This window comes from Nelumbo nucifera, chromosome 1 (assembly GCF_055504915.1).
Source record: "Nelumbo nucifera cultivar China Antique chromosome 1, China Antique-T2T, whole genome shotgun sequence".
Classification (NCBI taxonomy): Eukaryota; Viridiplantae; Streptophyta; class Magnoliopsida; order Proteales; family Nelumbonaceae; genus Nelumbo; species Nelumbo nucifera.
Genome location: NC_142649.1, coordinates 169,502,311 through 169,527,733, shown reverse-complemented (window position 1 = coordinate 169,527,733; position 25,423 = coordinate 169,502,311). Strand labels below are relative to the sequence as shown.

At 34.2% G+C, this 25,423-nt stretch overlaps 1 protein-coding gene across 6 annotated transcripts in view; it reads left to right on the top strand.

The window, feature by feature from the left end:
• Positions 1-18,636: 18,636 nt before the first annotated feature.
• Positions 18,637-25,423, top strand: part of LOC104596541 (ARM repeat superfamily protein) — a 128,971-nt gene continuing 122,184 nt past the window's right edge. For all 6 annotated transcript variants that reach the window (XM_010257745.3, XM_088895180.1, XM_088895181.1 and 3 more), the window contains exons 1-3: positions 18,637-18,947; positions 19,631-19,816; positions 23,764-23,853. In XM_010257745.3, coding sequence (XP_010256047.1) covers positions 18,843-18,947; positions 19,631-19,816; positions 23,764-23,853 — 381 coding nt within the window. In that variant the 5' untranslated portion in view covers positions 18,637-18,842. The remainder of the gene's footprint in view (positions 18,948-19,630; positions 19,817-23,763; positions 23,854-25,423) is intronic.

Genomic DNA, 25,423 nt, shown 5'->3' with positions numbered 1-25,423 from the left:
CAGATTGAGGAAATAAAATCTTCGTTGAAACAGAAACTCTAGGGAAAGAGCCTAATTGAGTCAACCAAGAAATTCCTCCTTAGGCGGTGTTCTTTTTTTGGATTTTGAGAGCAGGGAAATCTAGTCAATGGAAAGAATCCCATGTTCTTTTTTCAGATTAATGTGGGGACTAAGGAAAGTTTATTTTTCTGGGTATCACTTGCCCGGGTAAGTGATACCCATCTCCTTAATGGGTAAATAACTTTCCCACTCGGGGGGAATGTTTTCAACACTTGAATGGGACAAGAATGCCTCTTTTAATAATGATTTTTTATGATTAAAATGGTCATTTTCTTTTTTACTTGGGAAATAAAAGAACATGGGTAAATACACTTACCTGGGTAAGTGTTTCCCAGAAAAACTTACCCGGATAAGTGCATTTACCCATATTCTTGCAACTAGTTGGGCTGGGCTTGCCCGGGCCCTCTAAAACCTCAATGCAAGCAGCCCAGATTTGGCACTGAATCTCCCAAAATTAGGCCCACGAAGAGGTTTAGAAATTTAGACTTTAGACTGGGGCTTTAAAATGTTATTCATTTGTCCGAAACCGAATTCAATCCAGTTGAGTGTGTCCTGAATTTGATCCATCTATAATTGGATCAAATACCGATCTATCACTATCTGATCCGATAACCCGATTATGTGTTTTTACTAGTTCGGGTTTGATACAGGTTGTTTGGTCATTTGGTCATAAAATAAAAATACAATGTACTTAGTTCATTTTATTGATATTATAGAATGTTTTTAATTATTTTTAAGTTTATTTTATGAATCTATAATATATATATATATATATATATATATAGCAAGATGGTCCACGTTATCATGCTTCTCCTTTCTCCAAACCCCCTTCTTATTTTCCTGTTTTTTAAAATTTTTTATTTTTTAATTTCACATAATTACCCATTAAACCAATAAAGAAATAACATGGGCTTAACTATTTTTAACAACCATAAAGAAAGAGGGATTTGTTTTTCTAATATTTAGCTAAGTGGCACCATTTTCCCCCACTTTCTCCTAAATTGTCTCTAATTCCTATTTATCTCCTAAATTATCTCTAACTCCTATTTATCTCTTAAATTATCTCTAATTTAGTAGAGAGATTCTCTCCTAAACTATCTCTAATTCCTATTTATCCTCTCCCCCACTTTTTATCTACATCCATCTAAAGAAAGTTTCAATTAAAAATTTTCAGAATTATTTAAATATTATAATGAAATTATATACTAATTTTAAAATATTTATTCAAAATACAAAAAAATAATTATAATAGATTTAATAATATTCAAATTATTAATAGTTCTATATTTTTACAAAATTCATCATGAAATTATGTAGTAACAATATAAACTATATTTTATGAATTATTCAATTTAAATGCTATTCAAATAATAAAAATTTAACATTCAAAAATAAAACATAATTTAAATATTTCAATAACTAAATATCTTAAATAAAAGAACATTAAAAATAGCTAAATAATTATATAACAAAATATTTAATATTACATAATAACATTAAAATAAATAAAATTCAAATAATGAAAATTTTTAAATATTTTACATATTTTTTAAATATTTAAATAATGAAATATTTAACATGACTAAATTTTAAATAGTTAGAATAACAAAATTATGAAATAAATTTAGAAATATTCTTAAAAGTAGAAAAATAATTATAAAAGAATTCATAATATTCATATTAATAATAATTTAATATTTTATAAAATTAATAACAAATTATGTAATAATAGAACTAAATATAATTTTACAGATTATTAAATTCAACAAATAATTAATATTTTAAAAATATAAATAACAATATTATTTAAATAAATAAATAATATTGTAAATAACTAATTTCACTTATATTAATTAACAATTACATAAAATAACTTTAAAAATATTAATATTTATTAGTAACTAAAATTAATATTTATTGTATTTTTTGATAAATATGCTTTCAATAATTATTTATAAATCTATTTTGTTTTGTTATTTAACAGAAAATTATCAATAATTATAGGATATTAAAAAATTATTATTTAAACTTTGAAAATGAATTTATTATATTTATTGTACTTTTTATAAATTTATTTTAGTAATTATGTATCTTTATAATTTATTGATTAATATTTATTAGAGATTAAACTATTATTTGATATTATACTATTTATTGACTAATTTAATATATTTTCAGTATTTATTTTATTTTTATAATTATTGTATTTTTATTAGATATCTATTGTATTTTCATTATAAATTTATTTTCAATAATTGTGTATTTTTGCTATAAATTTTCAATAATTATTAGAGATTAAACTATTGTTATTTATTAGAGATTAAACTATTAATTTAGTTGAAATTAGGAGTTTTCAAGGATTGGCTCAGTTTGGCTACATGCTGTTTCGCCAACCAAATCAACTTGGTTAGGTAGGGAGTTTGTCACCTAAAATCGATTAACCAATAGTGAAACACCACCAACTCGTGTTCTATCAATTTGGGTCTATTTTCGGTTTGGTTTGTTTGTTTAAAAGGTTTAAACTTAAAAATTAAATTTAGATTTAATAAATTATAGTGGTATTATTAAAAAATAAATTAATAATTCACTTATATCAATGAATAATTCTAGAAAATAAATTTCAAAAAAATAATATTTATTAATAATAATTTTAAAATATTAATCTATATTTATTATGTATTTATGTATACTAAAATTAATATTTATTGTTTTTTGTGATAAATATATTTTTAATAGTTATGTATAAATCTATTTCTATGTTGTTATTTAACAGAAAGTTTTCAATAATAATTGGATATTAAATTACTATTATTTAATTTTTCTAAATTTAATTTATTGTACTTTTGTTATAATTTAATGATTAATATTTATTAAAGATTAAAATATTATTTGACATTACACTATTTAATTACACTATTTATTTACTAATTTAATATATCTTAGTATTTATTGTATTTTTGTAATTATTTTATTTACTATATTTTTATTAGTTATTTATTTTATTTTTATTATCAATTTATTTTCAATAACTCTGTATTTTTGCTATAAATTTTCAATAATTATTGGAGATTAAAATATTGTTATTTATTAGGCATTAGACTATTAATTTAGTTGAAATTAGGAGTGTTCACGAGCTGGTTCGGTTCGGTTGTAGGTTTTTTGGCCAACCAAATTAACTTGGTTAAGTTGGGGAGTTGGTCTCTCAAAACCAACTAACCATTTGTGAAAACCAACCAAATCGGGTTGTATCGATATGGGTCGATTTTTGGTTTGGTCGGTCGATTCAAAAGATTTAAACTTAAAAAACTAAATTTTAAAATTAAATTTACGATATAAAATATTTTAGACTAAGAAATATGGGAATTTTCTCACTTTCTCGTATTAAAAAATATATTTAAAATATAAAATATTAATTTATATGTATAGTGTTGTATCGTTCGATTTTGGTTAGTTTACAAATGGTTAAAGCAAAACTTATCCAACTTAGTTGGGTTGGGAAATTGTTGAACCAAAGCCAACCAGAAATACTAGAAAACCAACCAACTTGGGTCGAATTGGTCGGGTTGGTCGGTTTCATCACTTTGATGAACAACCCCAACTGAAACTAATTATTGTTATTTTTATATTGTAAAAAATTATTAGAACTAATATATAAAATATAAATAATTATTAATTATTTAAAATTTTAAAAATATAAAAAAATTGTATACTCTTATGTGTTTCTATTGTTTAGCTTTCGCTTAACAAATCCCATGCATCGCACCGGGTCCACGCTACTAATATTTAATATGCGATTGCAATCTGAATTTCATTTGGTGGTTAAGATCTGATTCAAATTCGAATGTCAAACTAAACAAAGTCAAGATCAATCGTCTGTTTCTAGGGGATAGAAAATTCTCTCTCTCTCTCTTCTTCCTCCCCTCTAACATCTAGTTCTACCACTGCTACCAACTTCCCATTGGGTAATAAGATCAGACTTCTAGTTGACCACTCTTCCAGTTAAAAACCAAAATGAATAAACTGAAATTTTAAAAACCGATGTAAAAATGAAAACTGAACCAAAACCGAATTATAAAGAAAACAAAACAATCAAAATTGAAATTTTCGGTTCGATTTTCAATTATTTCGGTTAAAACTGAATTTCATTAACATACATGCATACGTATGTATATTATGAAACTAAATTTCATTATAATATACTATATATAATATATTAACATATAAATATATAGCATATTATATATCACATGTTATACAATGAATTTCAGTTAATTCCTCTAATTTTGAAAACCGAATTAACCAAACACCAAAAAAATCAAAATTGAAATTTTCGGTTTGATTTTTTGATTTTAACCAAATAATGCTTACCCCTACCACCCTTCACTCCATGATATTCATGTTCAGTCAGTGGCAACGATGGAACAGCATGTGAGAAAGGAAGGAAAAGAAGAGGGAGAAAGAGAGACGACTTCGAGATGGAACATGGAATGAAAGGATTCGAGTTTGATCACTTTTTAGAGTCCAAAGCACCGTTAAAGTTTGGACTCTATTAGCGAAAAAGGATGTACAACTTGTTCGAATTCTATTAGGTGGAATATAATTTTAGATGTATTATTTATAAAACCCTTTCCATCTCTCTTCTCTTCAGATATAAATATTCAAAAGAAAACAAAACAAAAAATGGAGGAAGAAGAAGATTATGAGACACTCACTAGAGGACTGCTTTTTGGATCCCATTGATGGCCTCAAAGAAAGTATTGCCAAAATATTAAACATAAAATTGTTACAAATCTTATAAGGATATCATCTTAATTTTCATTAATGTTCATTCAAATAGTCCAATTTGAGCATCACTTATGTAACTAGGGGAACTAAAAATGAATTGTTTTATTTCACATTGCTTCCAAACAACCGACAATTCTTTCTTTTCTTCCTTTCTTTATTTCTTTTTGTCTGAGATTAAGACTAATTGTTCATTCAGCCATGGCTCACAAAAATTAAAAGAAGATTAAATTTGTAAGAGAAATATAATGATCAAGTTCATCTAGGTTGTATTTGGTATACCATTGTTGTTTCTACCTCAAAAGTTTTGCATTGATTAATACAAATTAGTGACAAATACATCATATATGAGAGTCACTTAAGCTAAAATGTTATTTCTTTCTAAAACAACAATTTGGCATTTGTGAGCTCCGGGAAGTTTGTGGTTGGCTCAAATAGTAGGAGTCGCCACCCATTTTTTTAAAGGAAATGGGTCCTCATTTTCATATTTGAAAAATTGATTTGTCTTTGATAGTGACACCATTCTCCATGGGAAAATGCACACAATTGAGAGATTTTGGGTCTCAAGGATTCGGAGAAGGAAGGTATTATGCACCCCTCTCTCTAATCTGTTATAGCAGCCCAATACATAAATTGTTCAGACTCAATTTCTAACGAAGAAAAACAGAAATGGTTGTAGGAATTTCTTAAATTTGGAGGAACATGCTTTCAACTTCTCTTAAAACCGATTTTGAAGTGATGTTATCGAGTCTTAGGTACTGATTTCCCTAAGACCTCCGGCTCTCTACCTCTATTCTCAGTCAAGAAGAAATTGCAAATGATAGTTCTCCAACATTTTAGAACTTCAAGCAACCCAGAAAAACTAAAAAAAAAAAGAGATTATGGAATCAGGTTTAAAAGTTAAAATGAAAGACTTACCTTTCGAATGCACATGGTCAAAAGTTTTTTAGTAGCTAAGGATGAGATAGAATGAAATTTAAATGGATTCTTGAGCTAGGGAGTGCTTCTAGTTGCAATAACTTCTACTTGAAAATGGAGAAGGCGAGTTTGGAATCTGAGGTTCAGAGTACCTCCAAATTTCGAGTGAACTGAAGGCAGTATATGGGTTGGGAGAAAGCTCTCTTCTTTCTTCCCTGTCCTCCTTTCTAGCTCTCTCTCTCTCTATCCTTATCCATCTCTCTTTCTCTCTCCCTCTATCTCTGAGATCCCTCTTTTGAGCTTGAGTTGGGAGAAAGCTTCAAGAAAGCTTTTTCACAAAAATATGTAAGGATTCTTCAATGAAAAAGGTGTTCAATCAAGATTTCTTCTTTGGTGAAATGTTTTCTTCGATTTGAGGGTGGTTTTCACTAGTTTCGTGTGTCCAATGGGAGCTTGGGGCGTGCATGTCTTGGCAATCTCGTATTTGGGGATGTCAGTGGCAAAAAATGTGAATTTGATGAACTTTTATATGTGGTTTTGTCTTTTCTCAGCTTTAAGTGGGGGTACCTTTGGGTTTTTGAGCTTTTTAGATCTATTAATCTCAATTTCACTGGTCTAAGTGTTTAAATAAGTCAATAATGGGTATGACATCAGCTATCACACTTTTGAGGTTTCAAATTGGGACAGATGAGGTGACGATCCAATCTGGCACGTCGAAATGACATCTTCCTAGTTTAACGGTTAAACTGGTGAATTAGGACGTGAAATTTGATGTGTTGGGGTTTTTTGGGTCTCTAAACATAATGGTAAGGTTTGATTGGCTAAATAGGGTTAGGATGATGGGGATCTATTGCTACTAAATTCGGATTAATAAGATTTATTAGAATAAAATCTTTGCTTGATGAATGATCAAACGAGGGAATTTTGGGATGAAATTTGGTGGATAGGTATTTTTGAATATCCTAAATCTAATGGAAGTGATGGATCTTTGATTAGAGGTTTGATTTGGGTCAATGGTTAATGGAATATCAATTTTTTAGTAGTCAAATGAATGAATTTGGTTATGAAATTTGACATGCTAGGGTTTTTGAACATAGTGGTAATGTTTGATCAATCAAATGAAGTTGGGATGAGGGATGATAAGATTTAATCAGTGAAATTTGTTGAGATAGGATTTAAGCTTGATAGTGGATCAAATGTGGGAGTTTTAGAATGAAATTTGGCAGATAAGCACGAATTAAGGTGATGAATCAAGTGGTTGATTTTGATCTAAAAGAGAAATGATTAATCTAGGTTTTCTAAATCAGGGCCATCGGAATAGAATTTTGGCTCTCTCAAGGTTGATCGTTGTAGACTTGTAGTGGGATTTGCTAGTTGATTGTATCCTAATGATCTTGAGGCGATGGATGCATTGGATCAAGGTTGTTAGAAAGGAAGTTGACATGATGAATGGTGGATGTGTGATTATTGACTAAACTATAATTTCCTAAGTTTATAGACCATATTTGATTGGATGTTGATGTTGATCTTGAGATTTTCATTTGTCATGTAGATTGTACCAAAAAAAAAATTTGGTTTTGTAAACTCTCAATTTGATCTAGTTGTGATTCCAAGTTTTGGGGTCTAAAAGGAGGGTACGAAGAGCTAGGGTGAAGGGACCAAGCAAAAATTGGGTGGTAACAGCATTCCTACAAACAACCTTATAAGCATGCATTTTAGGGTATACACGTTTCAAATGAAGGTGTAAACTGGGTCGTGTTGGGTTTGCATGGCATGGCTCGTGTGCAGCCCATGGGCCGGGTCGGGCCATGCTTCCCTCCCCTGGGATACTTCAGGAGGTTGGCACAGCATGACCTATGGCTCAAGCCCGCACAGACCCATGCCGTGCCACGGGTTGAACCTTGGGCCAAGTCGGGCCATAAACTAAGCCATGCCATGTTTTTTAAAAAAATTGGAAAAAAAATGAAAAATTTAAAGTAAATTAACAAAATAGACAAAAAATCTTTAAATTTTTATATGAATGTTGATATATACAAATGTTTATATATGCAATATTAAAATGAAATAGTATAATAAATTTTTATATATTAATACATTATATACTTTATATTATTATATAATTATAATATATAATATAATATATATGGGTCGTGCCGTGGTCTGGGCCAGCACGTGGGTCGCAGGAGACACGGCCGCTCAATCGTACCGTGTCATGCTGGCCCATGGGCCTGGAAACCCAAGCCTGGCACAACCTGCATGCTATTGTGACGGGCCATGCCAAGCCACGGGCAGCCCGACACCGATTTACACTCTAAGTTTTAAACATAAATAGCCTCAAATATACAATTGTATGCTAATTTAAATCGATGTGACTAATCTCATATATGTATAGATAAAAGAGAAAATATTATGGTCCTAGCTGGAATGGTTCCTACATTAGCTCTATCCATCCATTTGGATAAAGTGGACGCTCACATTTTTGAAAACGTACATTTTCCTTTTATCTTGTGAGGAATTATCCCTCAAGGAGTTAAATCTACAACTTCTTACGAGAATAAATATTGTTTTGGTCAAAAGAGAAAATTTCATTAACTATAAACTAGGAGAAAATGGTAAGTCATGCTCTACAAGAGAAAAGAACCAATCCTCAGATTCTACATGGTATAGAAAGCTAGGAAGCCTGAGCAATGATCATTTTGCCAATTCATGGGCTAACTTGTTGGAGTTCCTTGAGTAGTGAGAGAAGGATACTTTTGACAGTGAAGATGCCATGTTAGAAATATCCAGAATGATGTGAGTTTGAGGAGAGAGGGGGATTGCTTCCGCCTGTGATATCTCTTGGACTACATTTGTCGCATCCACTTCAGCAATCAACTTTTGAATTCCCAACTGCTGCCTCAGACCCAATCTAACTACCAACATCTCCACTGAATGGACTGACGAACTCCAAGTTCTGTTCCAAAGAGCCCTTACTATAGAGCCTAAGGGTGATTGGGTGACCACTCCTAACCCCGCTTTAAAGAATTGGGGATGAAGGTTGCATCCATATTTAACTTGAACCACTGAAGCGGACGGGGAACCCAACGACTAGGGGAAGACCTCTGAGACTCTTCCCTGTGGATTGTAAGAGGACAACATTTCTCCCACCAGGTTGCATCCTTCATAATTCTTCTCAACACTTGTTCTAGAGGATCATACTCTCCGGAGAAAACTAATTTGTTATGGGCTGCCCAAATGTGCCGGAAAATTGTTGTCACTAGGCTTTAAGCCTGATTTAGAGTTATCTCTTTTTGAGAGAACCATTTCACCACCCAAGATGTGAAGGAGGCAGGATGGGAAGGTCATTCATTTAAAGCTGAGCCGAACCAAATTGCTTTGCTATAGTCACAATGAAGGAAGAGATGATTAGGGGTTTCACTTTCTTTTCCACATTTGGAGCATGAATCGCTCCATGACTGATTCTCCAAATGAAATTTTATATTTTGGGAGGGACATTAAATCTCCATAAACCTTTCCAAAAACTTGAGGCGGTGACCTGAGCACTTGTTGTCACTTGGTCCTCTTCATCCATCATGCTTTTTGCCAAATGATAAGCCGACTTCACCGTGCATTCTCCAGAATCGTGCAAGTGCCATACAATGGAATCCGGATGGTCCGTCTAGCTGATGAGAATACATTGTATGGTTCTAGCATCGTGGTTGTTGAATCGGGTTCTGACGACCTCTACGTTCCAAGCTCTTGGGTCCTATGTTATTAAGTCACAGACTCTAGAGATGGGAGTCTTTAACAAGTTAAGGGGTGGTGGTTACTTGTTGATTTTGAAGGTTCGTCACCCACTTATTTCCCCAAATTTTAATTTGCTCCCCATTTCCTATGTGTCTCCTTAGGACATCTCAGCCCCAAAGCAAATTATGCCAGCCCCGCAACGCTTTGTTGCCCAGTTGAGCCTCCTATAATGAAGAATAGGGAAAATACTTCCCTTTCATTACCGTGACCCATAAAGATTAAGGGTTTCTTATCATTCTCCATGCCATTATTGCAAGGAGTGCTCTGTTAAAAGCCAAGATATGTCTATAACCCAGCCCTCCTGTATTTTTGGAATTACAAAGCTTCCTCTAGCTTAACCAATGAATCATTCTTTCTTGATTCTTTGCTCCCAAAAGAAGTTTTCTATTCTCTGATTGATTCTTTTGCAAGTGCGTGTTGGGAGTCTGAAGTGTGACATTGCATAAATCGGAGAGGCCAAGGCAACCGCTTTAAGAATAACTTCCCTTCCTGCTTAGGATAGGAGGCTTCTCTTCCAAGTTGTAGTCTTACTTGTCTACCTTCTCATAAAGCTCCTGAAAGAACTGCCTTTTGTTTCTCTCCATTTCTGTAGGCAAGCCAAGGTACTTATGTGACCCCATGTATGGAGTGTGAAGCCATCTAGCTATCAGCCTTTTTATTCTAGGAGGAGTGTTGGCACTGAAGAAAATGTTGGATTTGTGATAGTTAATTTCTTGGCCTAACATGTGATGGAATCCTGCAGCAACTAGTAAACCTCTCTACAGTTCTCCGCATATGCTTTTGTAAACATCATGCAATCATTAGCGAACCGGAGATGGGAAATAAACGAAACTGATCTGGAGATTTTGATACCTTTCAAAAGCTTTATTCTGGGTTGCTTGCTTACACATAGATGAGAAGCTTTGCACGATTAAGAGGAAAAGGTAGGGGGGCAGGGGTCTCCCTGTCGCAAACCTCTATGGGGGTGGATTTGGCTAATGGGAGAGCCATTAATCAAGATTCTATAAGATACTGACCTAATACATTTTGAAATCTATTGTATCCATCTCCCACCAAACCCCATCTAGGACATAACTGCTTCTAGAAAGTCCCAATTCACATAATCATATGCCTTCTTGATCCCCATTTCCATCACTTGACCTTTAATTTTTTTCTGGAGGTGAGAGAATAACCCATACGTCATAAAAATATTCTCCGAAATCATCATCCGTTGTGAATGAAGGCATTTTGCTCTAGATCAATAATGTCACGCATGATGGGCTTCATCTGATTTGTTAGCACCTTAGAGAAAATTTTGCAAGCCATGTTGTAAAGGGATATGGGGCGGAATTCAGCCATAAGCCTAATGGTCTGTTTGGCTTCTAAGAAAATTGGTCTAGGAAAGGAAAGGATGGGATGAGAAACAGAAAGTTTTATCTTCTCACTGGGGTGTCCTGTGTTTGGTTTGTTAGATACGCCTAGAAAGTTCTGATGATGTTCGTTCAAAAAACTCTTTCAAGGCTTCAAGAGCATGGGAACTCAACATTAGCAATAAATACCTCAGAATCTGCCTTCGATCTACAAAACATGGTGGAGAAAGCTACAAGAAACCAAGTACATTAGTAGATCTAGAAGGAACCCCATCTACATGCATTAGACACTGTTGGGAACTTGGGATCAATGGCGTCCAAAACAGGGGCAACCTGGTATCATTAGCGCCCTAAAATGGCAACAAAAAGCTAAGAAAAAAAGAGGGATTGTGAGAGAACACCAAGACCACCTTTAACGATACAGATGAAACTCCATTAAAAGGGAGAGGTCGTCAAAGCCAAAAAACACACCAAGGCCATTGTTTTCACCGTTTTCCCATTTATTCTTGGTAGCATGAGGAGACCGATGACACCAAAAAATGGAATAAAAATAGTTGCCAAACATCGGTGGTCAAGGATCTAGTCTTACCATGATTGGATATCGCTGGGAACGTCGCCGAAAACTTGACTGTTGTAGACGTAGGGAGGCAATGAGAATCGGCTATGGAGCTTCAGTCGAAAAGCTTGGTATTTTTTTCCCATGACTTTCTCTTTCACATCAGGGTCGTGTTAGACAATGTATGCCCTTAGCTCCAATCAGAATGAAGTACATTATGACATTTATTGTAAATGAATAAAATACATATTTGATTCATGTTATTGTGGTGTGTTTTGGTGTAATACCCTTAAAAATGACACATATGAGACTCGTGCTAGTTTAGAATGTTCACATCCGATGGATCAATCTGGGGAGATCTATCCTAATAAGGCTGACACTGATGTACTGTCAAGTTGGTTGGGGTAGCCTGTCTCAGCCGCTAGGGTGAGACCTGAGGTACATGCAGTGTAGGTTTACTTAAAACCCTGAACCGGACCAGAATTCCAGTATTGCCCTAGACCTTGGTGATTAGTGGGCAAAACTGGAATGTTACACCTGACCCCTAAACTCGATTATGATATTGCACTAGGTGCCGGATTGAGTTGTCTTTGATATGCCAATCAGTGAGATCCTTAGAGGGGGTCAAAACCTAGGTATGTTGGAACAATCCGAGAATTCATCTGAGTGGGTGATCATAATGACAGGATCAGCCCTTTTGTCGGACAAAGGTAATGATTTGATCATTATGGGCTAAGAGATTGTGTAAGATCATTGAGGGTAATACCTGATGGGCTAATCTTGCATCTGCCCACAGTCCTTGGGTTTTTATAAGATGGCTTGGCCCAGGGACCACTTAGTATAAGTGTTGGGCCCATCAAGAGCCCATGGTGATGGGCTCAGGGGTTCACTGCCCATAACAGTGAATTCGGCTAGGCCTTGTAACAGAGGCTAGGCTGAACCCATGTGGCTGATGTGTAGATCAATGTTTGGGTCCCACACCATACAAGAAAATCAAACTAGGCAGCAGTTTGGAAGGTTAGTGAACACATAGACTTAATGGGCCTAAAGCCAAATTCGAACTGGTCTAATTTGATTAGTTAAAGAAGGGGGCGGATCTGGGATTTGGATCAGCAAATAGGATAGGGAGTCATCCCTATCCACTCAGAGAGTCCAGATCCAAATACATATTTGGATTTGGAAACTCCTAATAAGATTAGGAGGGGTTGATCTAATCTACAGATAAGATAAAGGCTTATCCTTATCTCTTAAAGAGAAGTCATGATCCAAATACAGATTTGGATTAGGAAACTCCTAATGGGGTTATGAGCTGATCTCTTTAAGGCTATAAAAGGAGGAGGAGGGCGAACCTCCATAGACATCATCTCAATTCAACAGATCTTAGATCACAGAAAGAGAGAAGATAGCTACAGTAAGACTGCGCCATCTTTTGCTCTTGCGCCCTCCTCCTGCTGTCGCCATTGCCAGTTCGATCTCCACTGTAGGAGCGATCAAGAAGAGTTATTGATATCAGTTTTTGGAGAAAAACTGATATGAAGTTGTGCTCACATACCCTCCATCGAATTTTTGCTAAAGGATTCGGTTCTTGTGAAGAACCTATTGATTCTGCTCCACCCTACGTTGTGTCATCTTCAGTGGGAGCAGTGTTTGGAGTTTTCCTTGGGTGTGAACACCTTCGTTGGGAGTTACTGCTACTCCGTATCAGGTATATCCCTCTCCTACCTTTTGGTTTCAGATCTGGTTCGATTTAGGTTTAAGATTGATCTTTGAAAATGCAGGGTTTGGCTACCTACCTGCAGGGTTCGGCTATCCAACCTATAGGGTTCGGCTACCTACCTGCAGGGTTTCAGATCTGGTTCGATTTTGGTTTCAGATCCCTCTCCTACCTTTTTGAAATTTTGCCCAACCTACCTGCAGGGTTCGGCTATCCATATGATGGATCTCTCATCTTTTCTGGTCGCACCATTTCATTACGACCCAATGTCCTTGATTTTGGGAACTGACATCACATAGTTTCCCATCCCATCTCGGCAAATAAACACACAAAAATGAGAACCTACTCGAAATATTCCCATTTTCCCATCCCAAACGCAGAAACCAAAGGTACCATAAATCTCTTGGATGGGAAGAGTGTGTTTAAGCTAGGTAAGCTCGTTATTCAAGCCCCTTTGGATAAATGTCATACATATGGCTCTTTTAGTGCAAATTTATAATTGTATGGAAATGCAAATAAGTTGAGTATAAATTCAGGTTTACATATGCCTCAAATCGACTTTCTTATTAATTTGTTTGTGTTTGTGGCAAATAGAATAATTTGGTACCAACTAAATATGAAAAAGAATAGACATAGGAATAAGTTTATTTGTTTGGAATATGGATATACTAAACCTAAAGACTTTGTGCTAAGTTGTGCATAACCAATGAGACTTCATCAAAATTCACGGGTGGTTTAGATCAGTAATCGGGCTAAAAAAAGTAAATCTTCTGGTACCATAACCACCCGCTCTCACTTTTGAGGGCCTTACCAATAAAAACCAACATTGAGAACTTTGATGAATTACCAATGTTTAATGTACAACTTAGCACAAAACCCTGTGTTTAGGAGATTTGGACTCATTTGGGAGTGAGGTAGGATGTAAGATGATATGGTCCTCATCACTTTATGAGAAGCTAGTAGGGGCATGTGCGGTGCATGGGCTTTGTTAAGCAAAAGCTAAACAGTAGAAATACATAATAGTGTAGGATTGTTTTATATTTTAACTTGTTAAATAATTAATAATTATTTATATTTTATATACTACTTTTAATAAGAGTATTTGAATGTAGCAACTGATTTGGTTGGTAAAGTCAGTAGTTGTAGTTCTAGCCATGGTTTTGAAAACCGAACTGGACCGAATGGTTGGATCGGTTGACCTGAGAACCAGTCAGGCAACTAGTTCCATTTCACCTTAAAACCACTCTTTAGTCAAAAACTATTGAGTTGGTCAGTGACACGCTGATCCAAGTGGTCAAATCGTCGATCCATCAACTCGAACAACGATTTTTTGTCATTTTTTTATTTTAATTGTTTTATTTTTAAATCAGAATGGGCTATCCATTTGAACTAGATGATCAGACCATTTGACCTAGGAACTAGTCCCCAAAACAGTTCCATTTCCAGTTCGGTTTTTAAAACCTTGGTTCAGCCCTGTATATCGACATAATCATCATACACATATTACCATTTAAATTTGAGATTTGTCCATGTTACACTAAAGATTTGCTGAGATAAGCTCTCTCTAATTCTTTTTTTTATAGATTTAATATATTTGAACCAGCTATAGTGGTTTTTTTTTTCTTTTTGATATAATAGATATGCACACTGTTCACAATCCCCCATAGCTATGCTTTCTCTAAGGCAAAAGTGGAACTAGGAGAGGAATTATGTGCTAATATAAAGTCTTGTCAAGGAAGCACAAGAGGCAATGGAAACTTGGAAAGTTAGAAGTCACTCATGATGAAGTGTAGTTTTAGATATGTTAGCTAGCAGGGACCCATGCGATGCACAGACTTTGTTAAGTGAAAGCTAAACAATAGAAATACATAAGAGTATATAATTGTTTTATATTTTAACTTTTTAATAACCAATCCAATCAAACTTGGCCCAAGTTAGTCAGTTTTCTAGTATTTTTGATCAATTTTGGTTCAGCAATTTTTCAACTTGACAAAGTTATGTCAGTTTCGGTTTGGCCATTTGTAAATCGACAAAAAACCAACCCGACCTGACCATAGATATATATTAATATTTTATATTTTAAATATAATTTTTAATATGGGAAAGTGGGAATATTCCCATATTTCTTAGTCCATAATAGTATATATCATAAGTTTGATTTCTAATTTATTTTTTAATAATACCACTATAATTTATTAAGTTTAAATTTAATTTTTAAGTTTAAGTCTTTTGAAAAAGAAAACCAAACCAAGAATAGACCCAAACCAATACAACCCGAGTTGGCGGGTTTCACTAATGGCCAATCGATTTCGGGTTACAAACTCCTGACCTGATCAGGTCAATTTGATTGGTGAAACAACCTACAATCTCAAATAATTTTAACTAAATTAATAGTCTAATCTCTAATATATAATAATAGTTTAATCTCCAATAATTATTGAAATTTTGTAGCAAAAAATAAACAATTGTTGAAAATAAATTTATAAGAGAAATATAATAGATATTTAATAAAAATACAATAATTACAAAAATAAAAACAAATATTGAAAATATAGTAAATTAGTCAATAAATAGTGTAATCTCAAATAATAGTTTAATTTCTAATAAATATTAATCAATAAATTATAATACATTAAACTAAATTTCAAAAGTTAAATAATAGTTTTTTAATCTCCAATAATTATTGATAATTTTGTGCTAAATAAAAAACAAAAATAGAATTATAAATAATTATTGAAAAGATATTTATCAAAAAATACAACAAATAACTACTGAAAATACAATAAATATTAATTTTAGTCCAAGAAATGTTGAAAATTCATGGTGAGTTTTAGACAATTTTCAAAAAAATAATATTTCTCTCTCTTTAATAATATAATATCTCTCTCATTAACATAATCTTAATTCTCTCTTTCTCTCTCTCTTTAATAATATAACATTTCTCTCTCTCCCTCTCTCATTAATACATTCTTAATTTTCTCTCTCTCTCTCTCTCTCTCTCTCTCTTTAATAATATATATAATATATTGATAATCGTGTAATAAAGCTTTATTGATGACATGATAATAGTGTGTAGCTTTATTGATGACAATGATTATTTTTTTATATTTTTAAAACAAATGAAAATATGAGAAAATAGATAAATAGCTTCTCTCAAAGGAAAGCCATGCTGACATGGACCGTAGATTTATGCAAATGAGGCCTTAGTTTTAACTTTTAAGTATGTGACTTTGTATGTAACAAGAGAGAAGAGAGAAGTATAGTCCAAGAAAAAAAAATTAAAATATGGCAAAAAGTAATAATAAAGTATGTTAGGAGAGTTGGTAACATTTATAATAGTTTTATGCACAACCACACACGAACATAATTTTTACATTAATGACATGTATTCTTCTCAAAATCTAAACCTAACCCTATTCCTAATTTCCAATATCTTTCTTAGCACCTGAAGATCCTTGGCACTAGGCTAGGAATGGCAACGAGTATCTGTGCAAATTGCCCTACCCATTTTCAAACCCGTTTATGTACCATTGATCTTCAGGGGCTAAGAAATATATTGGAAATTAGGAATAGGGTTAGGTTTAGATTTTGAGAAGAATACATGTCATTAATGTAAAAGTTAATGGCAATGGGTATCTGTGCAAATTGCTCTACCCATTCTTAAACCCGTCTATGTACCATTGATCCCAAACGCATCTCAATTTCGTCTAACTTTTCCCATCAATTTCCTAAACCCGTTAATTAACATTTTCTACAAAAAAGTTCATTGAGGCTTAAAGTGTGATTTGAATCTAGGTTAGTTAATGATAGTGTTGAAACTCTTAACACTACTTTAAGCCACTAAGCCATCTTGCTTTTTATGTTATTAAATGAAATAAAAATAATTTTTACTAATTTTTGTGTTCATCCAAACAAATAACACATATTTATGATTAACAATTCTAACTAAAATAAAAAATTAATATTTAAAATTAGCATTTTATAAACAAATAGAATAAATAATCTATCAAATCCAACTTTACATTAAAAGATAATTTTAATCCCAATAAATTTATACAAATAAAATATCAACAATAGAATAATTATCTTAGTACATAAACCCAAACCGAGTATCGAGTATCAGATACCCTAAAGATAAAACCCAAACCCTATAGGGTTTTAATCTAAAATCCCAAACCCTATAGGGTTTTGATAAACAGGCCTATTAGGGCTGGGACGGGTTGGGTACCCGAGAATTCCTGTGAACTACCATCCCTAGGCTAGGCCCAAATATATAATATTGGGAGTAGGCTTAGCCTGTCCTGGACTGGCCAATGGTCCTATTATCCCCATCAAACCCAACCCATGGCTGCCCCTTCGTTGGAATGCCGAAGCTAGAGGAGATAGGGATGTGGGGAGTAACAATGCATTCCAAAAGTCTCACTTGAAGTTAGATTTTTTGCCTATTACACACCATGATTAAGACTGCATTTGGCATTCCTTATTCTAAGGACTTATCTTTGCGGTTAAAATGCTCATATGAATACTAAGTTTTTAACTGCAAAAAGGAGATAAGTCCTTAAAGGAATGCCAAACGCAACCTAACCAAAGAAATGAAGCAAAGGCTAGTATTTGCCACTGCACAGTTGTGCCCGTGCAATGAAAATTGGTGAAGTGATCTATATTTGTGAGCCAAGATGTATTATTTTATAAATTTATAAGTAATTGCTTTAACTCATTTTCATACATGGCTCATTATTATTGTTACAGTTTGTTTTATTATGCAAAAATAAGGAGCGGGAGCTTCAGTAGTTGATTGGTGTTCGGTTTCGTAACCCTTATTCCCCTTTGATGTTATATGTGTTAACTAATGGTCAATTAATGGTGGAGACTTATTAGATACAATTTGGAAGTTTAGGGTAGTGCTTAGACACGTTTTGAAGTTCATGGACTGACTTGACACAACTCCTAAAAATTTAGACTACTGTTTAAGATTTTTTCCAAAAAATTATAAAAATGTAATATAAATAATGTATTTATAAATTATATATATTGGGTCGGACGGGACAGGGGTGATCCAAATCCGTTCCAATGTGATCCAAAAATCTGAAAACGAGGATATCCGAATCTAGATCGGATTTCGGATAGGATCATGTCCCGACCCATTTGCGCCACATACTCTTTAGGGCCAAACCTTGTCCACTCGTCCCTTGGTTCGTCTGTGCAAATGCATCAGATCCTGTTCGATCTTATACTCGGTCCTATTTGTATTATCGGATCGGTCAATGATCCGGATATGATTCGGATCCATCTGTTTGCATCTCTATCCGTCTCGCCTTGCGGTCCCAACTCCCAATATTGGATGGCCGAAGGCGGAACGAAGCATGTCCTTCAGCTCTGGCCCCTGGATGAAGGTACTGGTAGTCTGGTACATGCAGCCGCACAGCAGCAGAGGACTGCTTTTCTTCTCGTGCGATTCGCACGTGTAGCATGCTCCAAGTCCAAAGATTGCATTTCTCGTAGATCGCCACTCCCTCACAATTAACAGAGAAAAGGGTTCCCCGTTGCAGTCATCATCTCCGTGCTTCTCGATCTCAAATGCCACTGTTCGTTCCCTCCAAAATCCCCTGATAAATTTCGATGATGGAAGATTAAAGTGTGCTCACCAATAAACCCAAGCGGGAGCGGGACTTCAAGAATGGCTTTCATGGCGGTTCTGGAATCAGATCTACGCGCTTTGTCTGCTGAAGCTCGTCGCAGGTATCCGGCCGTCAAGGACGGTGCGGAGCACGCAATTCTGAAGGTTAGCAATGGACTCACATAGATCTTTGAACTTCAATTGCTTCGGTTCTTCTTCTTTAACTTTTCCTCGGGATGGAAATCGAGAGTAATTAGCGATCATTGGTTGGAGAAGGTTGCAGGGAGATTTTATTTTATTTTTTATTAATTTTAGACTTAGTCGAAATGGAAATTTCTCTTTCCTTGTTAATCCAAGATAAAGAAAAGAATTAATTCATATACTTTTCGAGTCATTCACAGATTCAAAGAGCGAATTTCAGCGTTATCTTTTCCACATTTTCTTATGTGTAAATAATTAAGATAAACAATTTTTACTTATATGTGAATTGTTGGATGCGCGTCAACTAAGATAGTACTTACTTCATGAACGTAGCACTGATGAGAACTCCAGCTAGCGACTGTATAATTTCTCAGTAAATAAAAGCACTATGTATTTACAACTGGAGTTTGGTTACTTGTAGCTGAAAAATACTGATTCTTTTGATATATATATATATATATATATATATATATATATATACAAGATGTTTACCAATCAAAATATGAGAATATTTGGTTTTTCCTCTGATAAAAAAAAAGAATGTGATTCCTTGCGGTCAGTGAGAAGGAAAATAGATAACCTTCTTCTTTAGGATTGATAACTTTACCTCATGGGGGTTCTTAATGTACTTGGTTGTTGACCTGCAGCTCCGTTCATTGTCTAGTCCTAGTGAAATTGCTCAAAATGAGGATATACTGCGTATCTTCCTGATGGCTTGTGAGGTTAAATCTGTAAAGCTAAGTGTCATTGGACTTTCCTGTCTGCAAAAGCTGATATCTCATGATGCTGTTATGCCATCAGCTCTGAAGGAGATTCTGCTTACTCTCAAAGATGTAAGAATCTCAATTCTCATATACTTATATTTCATCATTCTAATATTGTTGAGATTATTATCTCCAATTTCATGTCATTCTGAATGTTAAGAGCAAAATGGATTTCTTCTGATAATCAAATGTCAAGATTTGCAAATTTGGACTTTTGGAGCTTGCAGAAGTACGCTGGTTCCTGGTATTAACTTGGAAATCAACTTTGCATATGCAAATGCCTTGATATAATAGTTTCTTAAATTTTTTTTATTTATCTATCATTGTTCCTTAATTTTTATTTTTTTATGCATCTATGTGCATATAGGTTGATGGGTTGTAACAGAGGAGGTATGGTTTATGGGGAAGAAAGTACATTGGAGAAAAAACTGCGCATCAGGGGATCCACATTAATTGAAGAAGAAAAAGATAGCCCTCCTCTATACTAAAATTAAGAAGGCAAGGAGCTATTACTATACAAGACTGCCTTTTTTGCTCCTTTTCTAGTACAACCCTATGCAATAATTCTTTGGGATCCACACTATCAGGGTTAAGGTATCTGTAAGAGAAAAAAGGAGATTTGATTTCATTCCAATTACTGGGTGAGCAAATATTCCCTGATGCAATTCTTCTTAGAGTCTTCCCACTTGAATGTTGAATCGTCTCAACTCCTTCAAGAAGATGGTCTACAGTCTACCAAAATGTAAACTATCCTGTATGCTTACAATCCTTGGAATGTACCTAATGGATTCAAAAAGTTCTTCAATTGGACTTCTTTCAAGGCCCTGACAAATGGCATTTGAGAGGCACTTTGAGAGGGTTCTCCTCCATCACCGAATAGCTCCCTTCCAAGTGGTATAGAGTGTGGACTTAGTTGAATTATGTTGGAGAAATCCTGTTACCAGCATCATGCCAAAGAGAACGAAGAGGCACCTTTGCAGCCTAACTGCTTTCCTCTTAATTAAAGATTACTTGCTCTATAATGATATAGTTGGGACAAGGCTTTATCTAGGGTATGGACCATCTCTATGATAAGATGTTCATTTGCCAAGATTTTGTCAACATTTTTACTGATACAGTACAGTACCAGGATGTTGTAAACATCATCATATATCTTGTATATGCATCATCCTATACCATGTCTTTTTCCTTGGGGCCCCTCATCTCTATCCTTTTCTTTTTTTATACTAGTACTGCAATATACTTGCTGCTTAGGGGCCATTTGATAACAGCTGAAGTGGCTGAATTGAATGACTTGCTGCTTTATCTTTTAGTGGATAATATGGTTATAGAAGAAAATATTCAAGTAAACCCAACACACCATTAAGCCATTAAGGAACTCAGAACCTACTTTCAGTTCAGCCACTTCAGCCATTACTAAGTGGTGCCTTAATCCCAACTATTTGGGGTCAGCTAAATGAATCTTGTCTAGCCATTTGTTCTACTAAGAGCCATGTTTCCTGTCAAATTGTAAGTCCTTAGTTTCTTACCACTTAAGATCACATTTTCTTTGGTCTTCCCATTGCTTGTTTAGAGCTTTCTACTTTCACTAAGTCTCATTGTTGGTGCAGTCATTGGCCAAACAATCCCAGTCAACTTTCTTTCATCTTGTCGCTAATTGGAGCTACTCCTAAGTTTTGTTTGATGTGCTTGTTTCTGATTCTGTTTTTTCTAGTCTTGCCACTTACCCATCTCAATGTCCTTACTCAGCTACACTCATTTTTTTGGATATGTTGTTGCTTGATCATCCAACATTCTGTCCCATCTAGCCTTGTTGGCTTTACAACTGTATTATAAAAATTTTCTTTTAGTCTAATAGGTACATGCTAGTCAAACAACACATTGGATGACTCTACTTTAATTCCATGTGCAACATCCTATTTAGTTTCTCTCTCTCATTATGGATGATTGATCCAAGGTATTGGAAGCAATTGGTTTGGAGTATCTCCTGATACATCAATCCTAAATGCACCATTGTTGTTACCGATATTTTACTAAAATTGCAACTTAGTCTGACTTATGTTTCTTTTTGAAAGATGGAAATGGTATTATATTAAAGTATCGAGAGTAGGGGAGAGTACTGCCCAAAAGACATACAAAATGACGGCCATAGATCAGCAGGAAAGTCGAATAAGTTTATTTGGGTGCAAGGAGGAGTGATCTTTGAACTGGCTGAGGAGTTAAATGTGCTTACTGCTATGGCTAACTTACATATGTTTTCAATAATTATTAAAATATTGATCAAGTTATCAATCAAAGTAAGTTATTTTATGGTATTGTAAAAAAATTTATTAATTGAGAAGGAAATATATAAAGAAGTGTTAAGGGAACACTTGGGAACTAAAACAAAAGTATCTCTTAAAGAGACTCTACAGCTCTACATGATAAATAGGTTCATCAAGTCCAAGACAGTACAAAGTTGGCTTCCAAATGAAGCTCTTGACACACCCTTGAACTCTGGATGAACTACATTGCCAGAGAGTGAATATGTTAAGAAATGAGCTGTACTGGGGTCCTTTTTGCTCACTTTGTATAGAGGATCCTGTGGTTTGATGAATAGCTTCAGCTTTTCTTCTGTTTTGATCCTTGGGGCCTTGTGCTTTCACTTCAGTACTGAAAAAAGGTAATAGCCCTGGTTGTATTCCAAAAAATCCGAACTAAGGTGTTATGTACTCTTTGGATTGTTCTGCTAAGAACCAAGCTTTCTTAATTTGAGAAATAAAATGATACAAAGAAAAAAAGAGAAAAGAAATACCTATTAAAAAGACAGAAAAGAAGTAAGCCGTGTTCAGAAAATGAAACTGGAAAGAAATGAAGAGGTTATTGCATATGCAACCTTTTAATTTAGTGCTCTCTTGGTTTATCTCCACCATAGTCCTTGTAATCATCATTATCATCATTGTTGTCATCTTATTTTGTATTTCTGCATGAACAGATACATACAGATTTTACATCTTGCTGTGATAGGAAAAAAAAAAAGAACTCCTTTTGTATGATTGTATCTAAAGATGTATGGAAGCAAGAAACAAAGAGAAAGACTTTAGACACCTTCCCTTGAAGAACCGTGTTCGTAAAAGTGTGAGCCAAAATTTCTACCAAGTTAACAATGAACTAAGTAACCATTGGTTAGAGAAATATATGCAGAAAGCCAGAACAGATAAGACAGTATGCTGGAGAGTTGAATGTTGACAGGTTGATAATTGGTGCAACTCCAAACTGGTAGTTGGATGGTTAGCGAGTCTAGAAACTGTTATATGGACCTACAGGGAAGCTGTGAAAGATTTAAATGGTTAATCACTAACATGACTGTAAGGATTCTTTGGCAAAGGAGGCCTGTCAATCAATGGAATGGCTGTTTACTTGGCTAAGCAAGGGGTGCATAGGGAGCATATGTTTTAGGCTCAATTGTAATCTGATTTGTATCTGAGGCTGCATCTTGCGCCTCTCTTTGGGAAGACTCTTTGTATAATTTTCTGGTTTGACTAATTTATGAATCTTTTCTTTACATATCAGAAAAAAGAAGACAGAAGGGAGAAGAAAGAGATGGGGAGCCTTTTTATTTCTATATTTTTAATTTTAATTGTTAAAAAAAGAGAGAAAAGATCCATTGTTCCAGTAGTCATGTCTGATGCAGTTAGCTCTTGTAAAATAACAGTACCAATCAGAATATACCTGATAAAGTTTTGGTTTGGTGTTATTTATTTTGGGGAATGATTTGAGTATGTCCTAACATCTCTAGTGAAAATACAAAGAAACCACTGTTTGTATTGATAAAAAAAATATGGGTATGCTTTTGTTTTCTAAAATATGTACTTGTTTTAACCAATAATTAGGGGGTCTCCCCATTATCAAAAGTATCTTGAATATATATTTACTCTCAGTTGCATGCTGATTTTGCACTGTTGCATCCTTTATTTCCCTGTTTTCTTTGGCATGAGTACTTTTACTAGTTAACCAACTTTGTCTTTTTTGTTTAGCATGCTGAAATGGCTGATGAGAATGTGCAGTTTAAGACCCTACAAACTATACTTATTATATTGCAGTCACGTCTACATCCTGAAAGTGAGGTGATGATTCATCCAGTGATTTGCCTTAGTAGCTTTTATCTTGCTGGATCTGAACTATATATGTGCATTTGGACTTGGTGAATCATTAATAATTGTATATTTGCCTATTTTGGGTTTGTTTGGCTAGACACATACATATATGCAACACAGACACATTGCATTTGTATGTATATTTGAAATTTGTATGGATTAGAGCTGCTTTTTTAATTGGGGTCTAATATCAAAAATGTTTTTTTTTGAAGGCCTCCAAAGTCTGAGATTTATCTAAGGGTGTAGTGGGTTTTCATTATGTAATTCTATTGCAATGTGCATATCTTTGGAATGCATGGTTTTGGGTTAGTTTGGAGATGCACATATAGATCAGCAAAGAGCGAACAATGTGGCTTGACTCACTTGCAAGGCTAGGAGTCAATAGGGAAGATTTGTATTTGTTGCACAAAACCTAGAAATACAGATTTGAATGGCACCCAAAAAAACGAAAGAAAAACACAGATAAAGAGAAGCAAGTAGGGGTGGATTCAAGCTGAGCCGAGCCAAGTATTTGAGTATTCGAGCTCAGCTCGGCAGAAAAATACAGGGCTTGAGCTTGATTCGAACTAGAAATATAAGTTTGAGTTTGGCTCGATTGAAGATTTTATATGTTCGAACTCAATAATAAACCGAACCTATTCGAGCTTCCTAATAAACCTGTTTTCATATTTCAAAGAGGGTTTTCATGGTCATGGACCCATTATAATAATACCATTATATGATTATGATAAATCAAACAATATTTATAATAATACCATTATTTCAAAACCTGTTATAATATAATTAGTGAATAAAGATGGATTGGTTCAGCATTCAAATCAACATATACAGATTGAAATAAAATAAGGCTAATCTTTCTCAATAATTCCTATATTTTGGGTGATGAGAGAATTGTTGAAGGATCTAAATTTTAAATCCCACCATGTGAAACAGGTATGCTGAACCATTGTGATTATTACCCAAACGAATAAATAATGCTGAATCATTATAAATCCTTGGGAGTGCATTAAGAATATCCAAAAATCAAAACATGGGAGTGGCAGAGAGAACAATACCTGTAAAACCAAGATGCAGGATAAGCAAAAGCAGAGATGATTTAAGCACTATCCAGAAAGACAATAATATGGAGTAAGCAAAACCAAGAGAGATTAAGCAGCACCCCAGAAAGTCAAAGAGACCTGTAAAACCAAAATTCATTGGTGTAAATGGATGGAAGTGCAAACAGATTGAGTGTAGATTCTGGTTTAATTACTTTTGTTTTAGATTTAACTTCGTATTATTTGTTTGTGAGAAGTAAAATGATGGGTGTTCCCCCTTATATGAAAGAGATTGGAAGTAGGAAGATGGTTTATTTGTTTGGAAGTGAGGTAATAACTAATAAGCAAGATGGTGTGGCCTACACAGCTACACTTCATATGATAGAGAACTGATGTAGGAGGGAAGTGGTGCAAATTTTGCATCAGTCCATCCCAAGATGTGCAACTTCATGAAAGCCTAACTCATTCAAGTTTATCCAAACCATCAAATAATATACATTAAT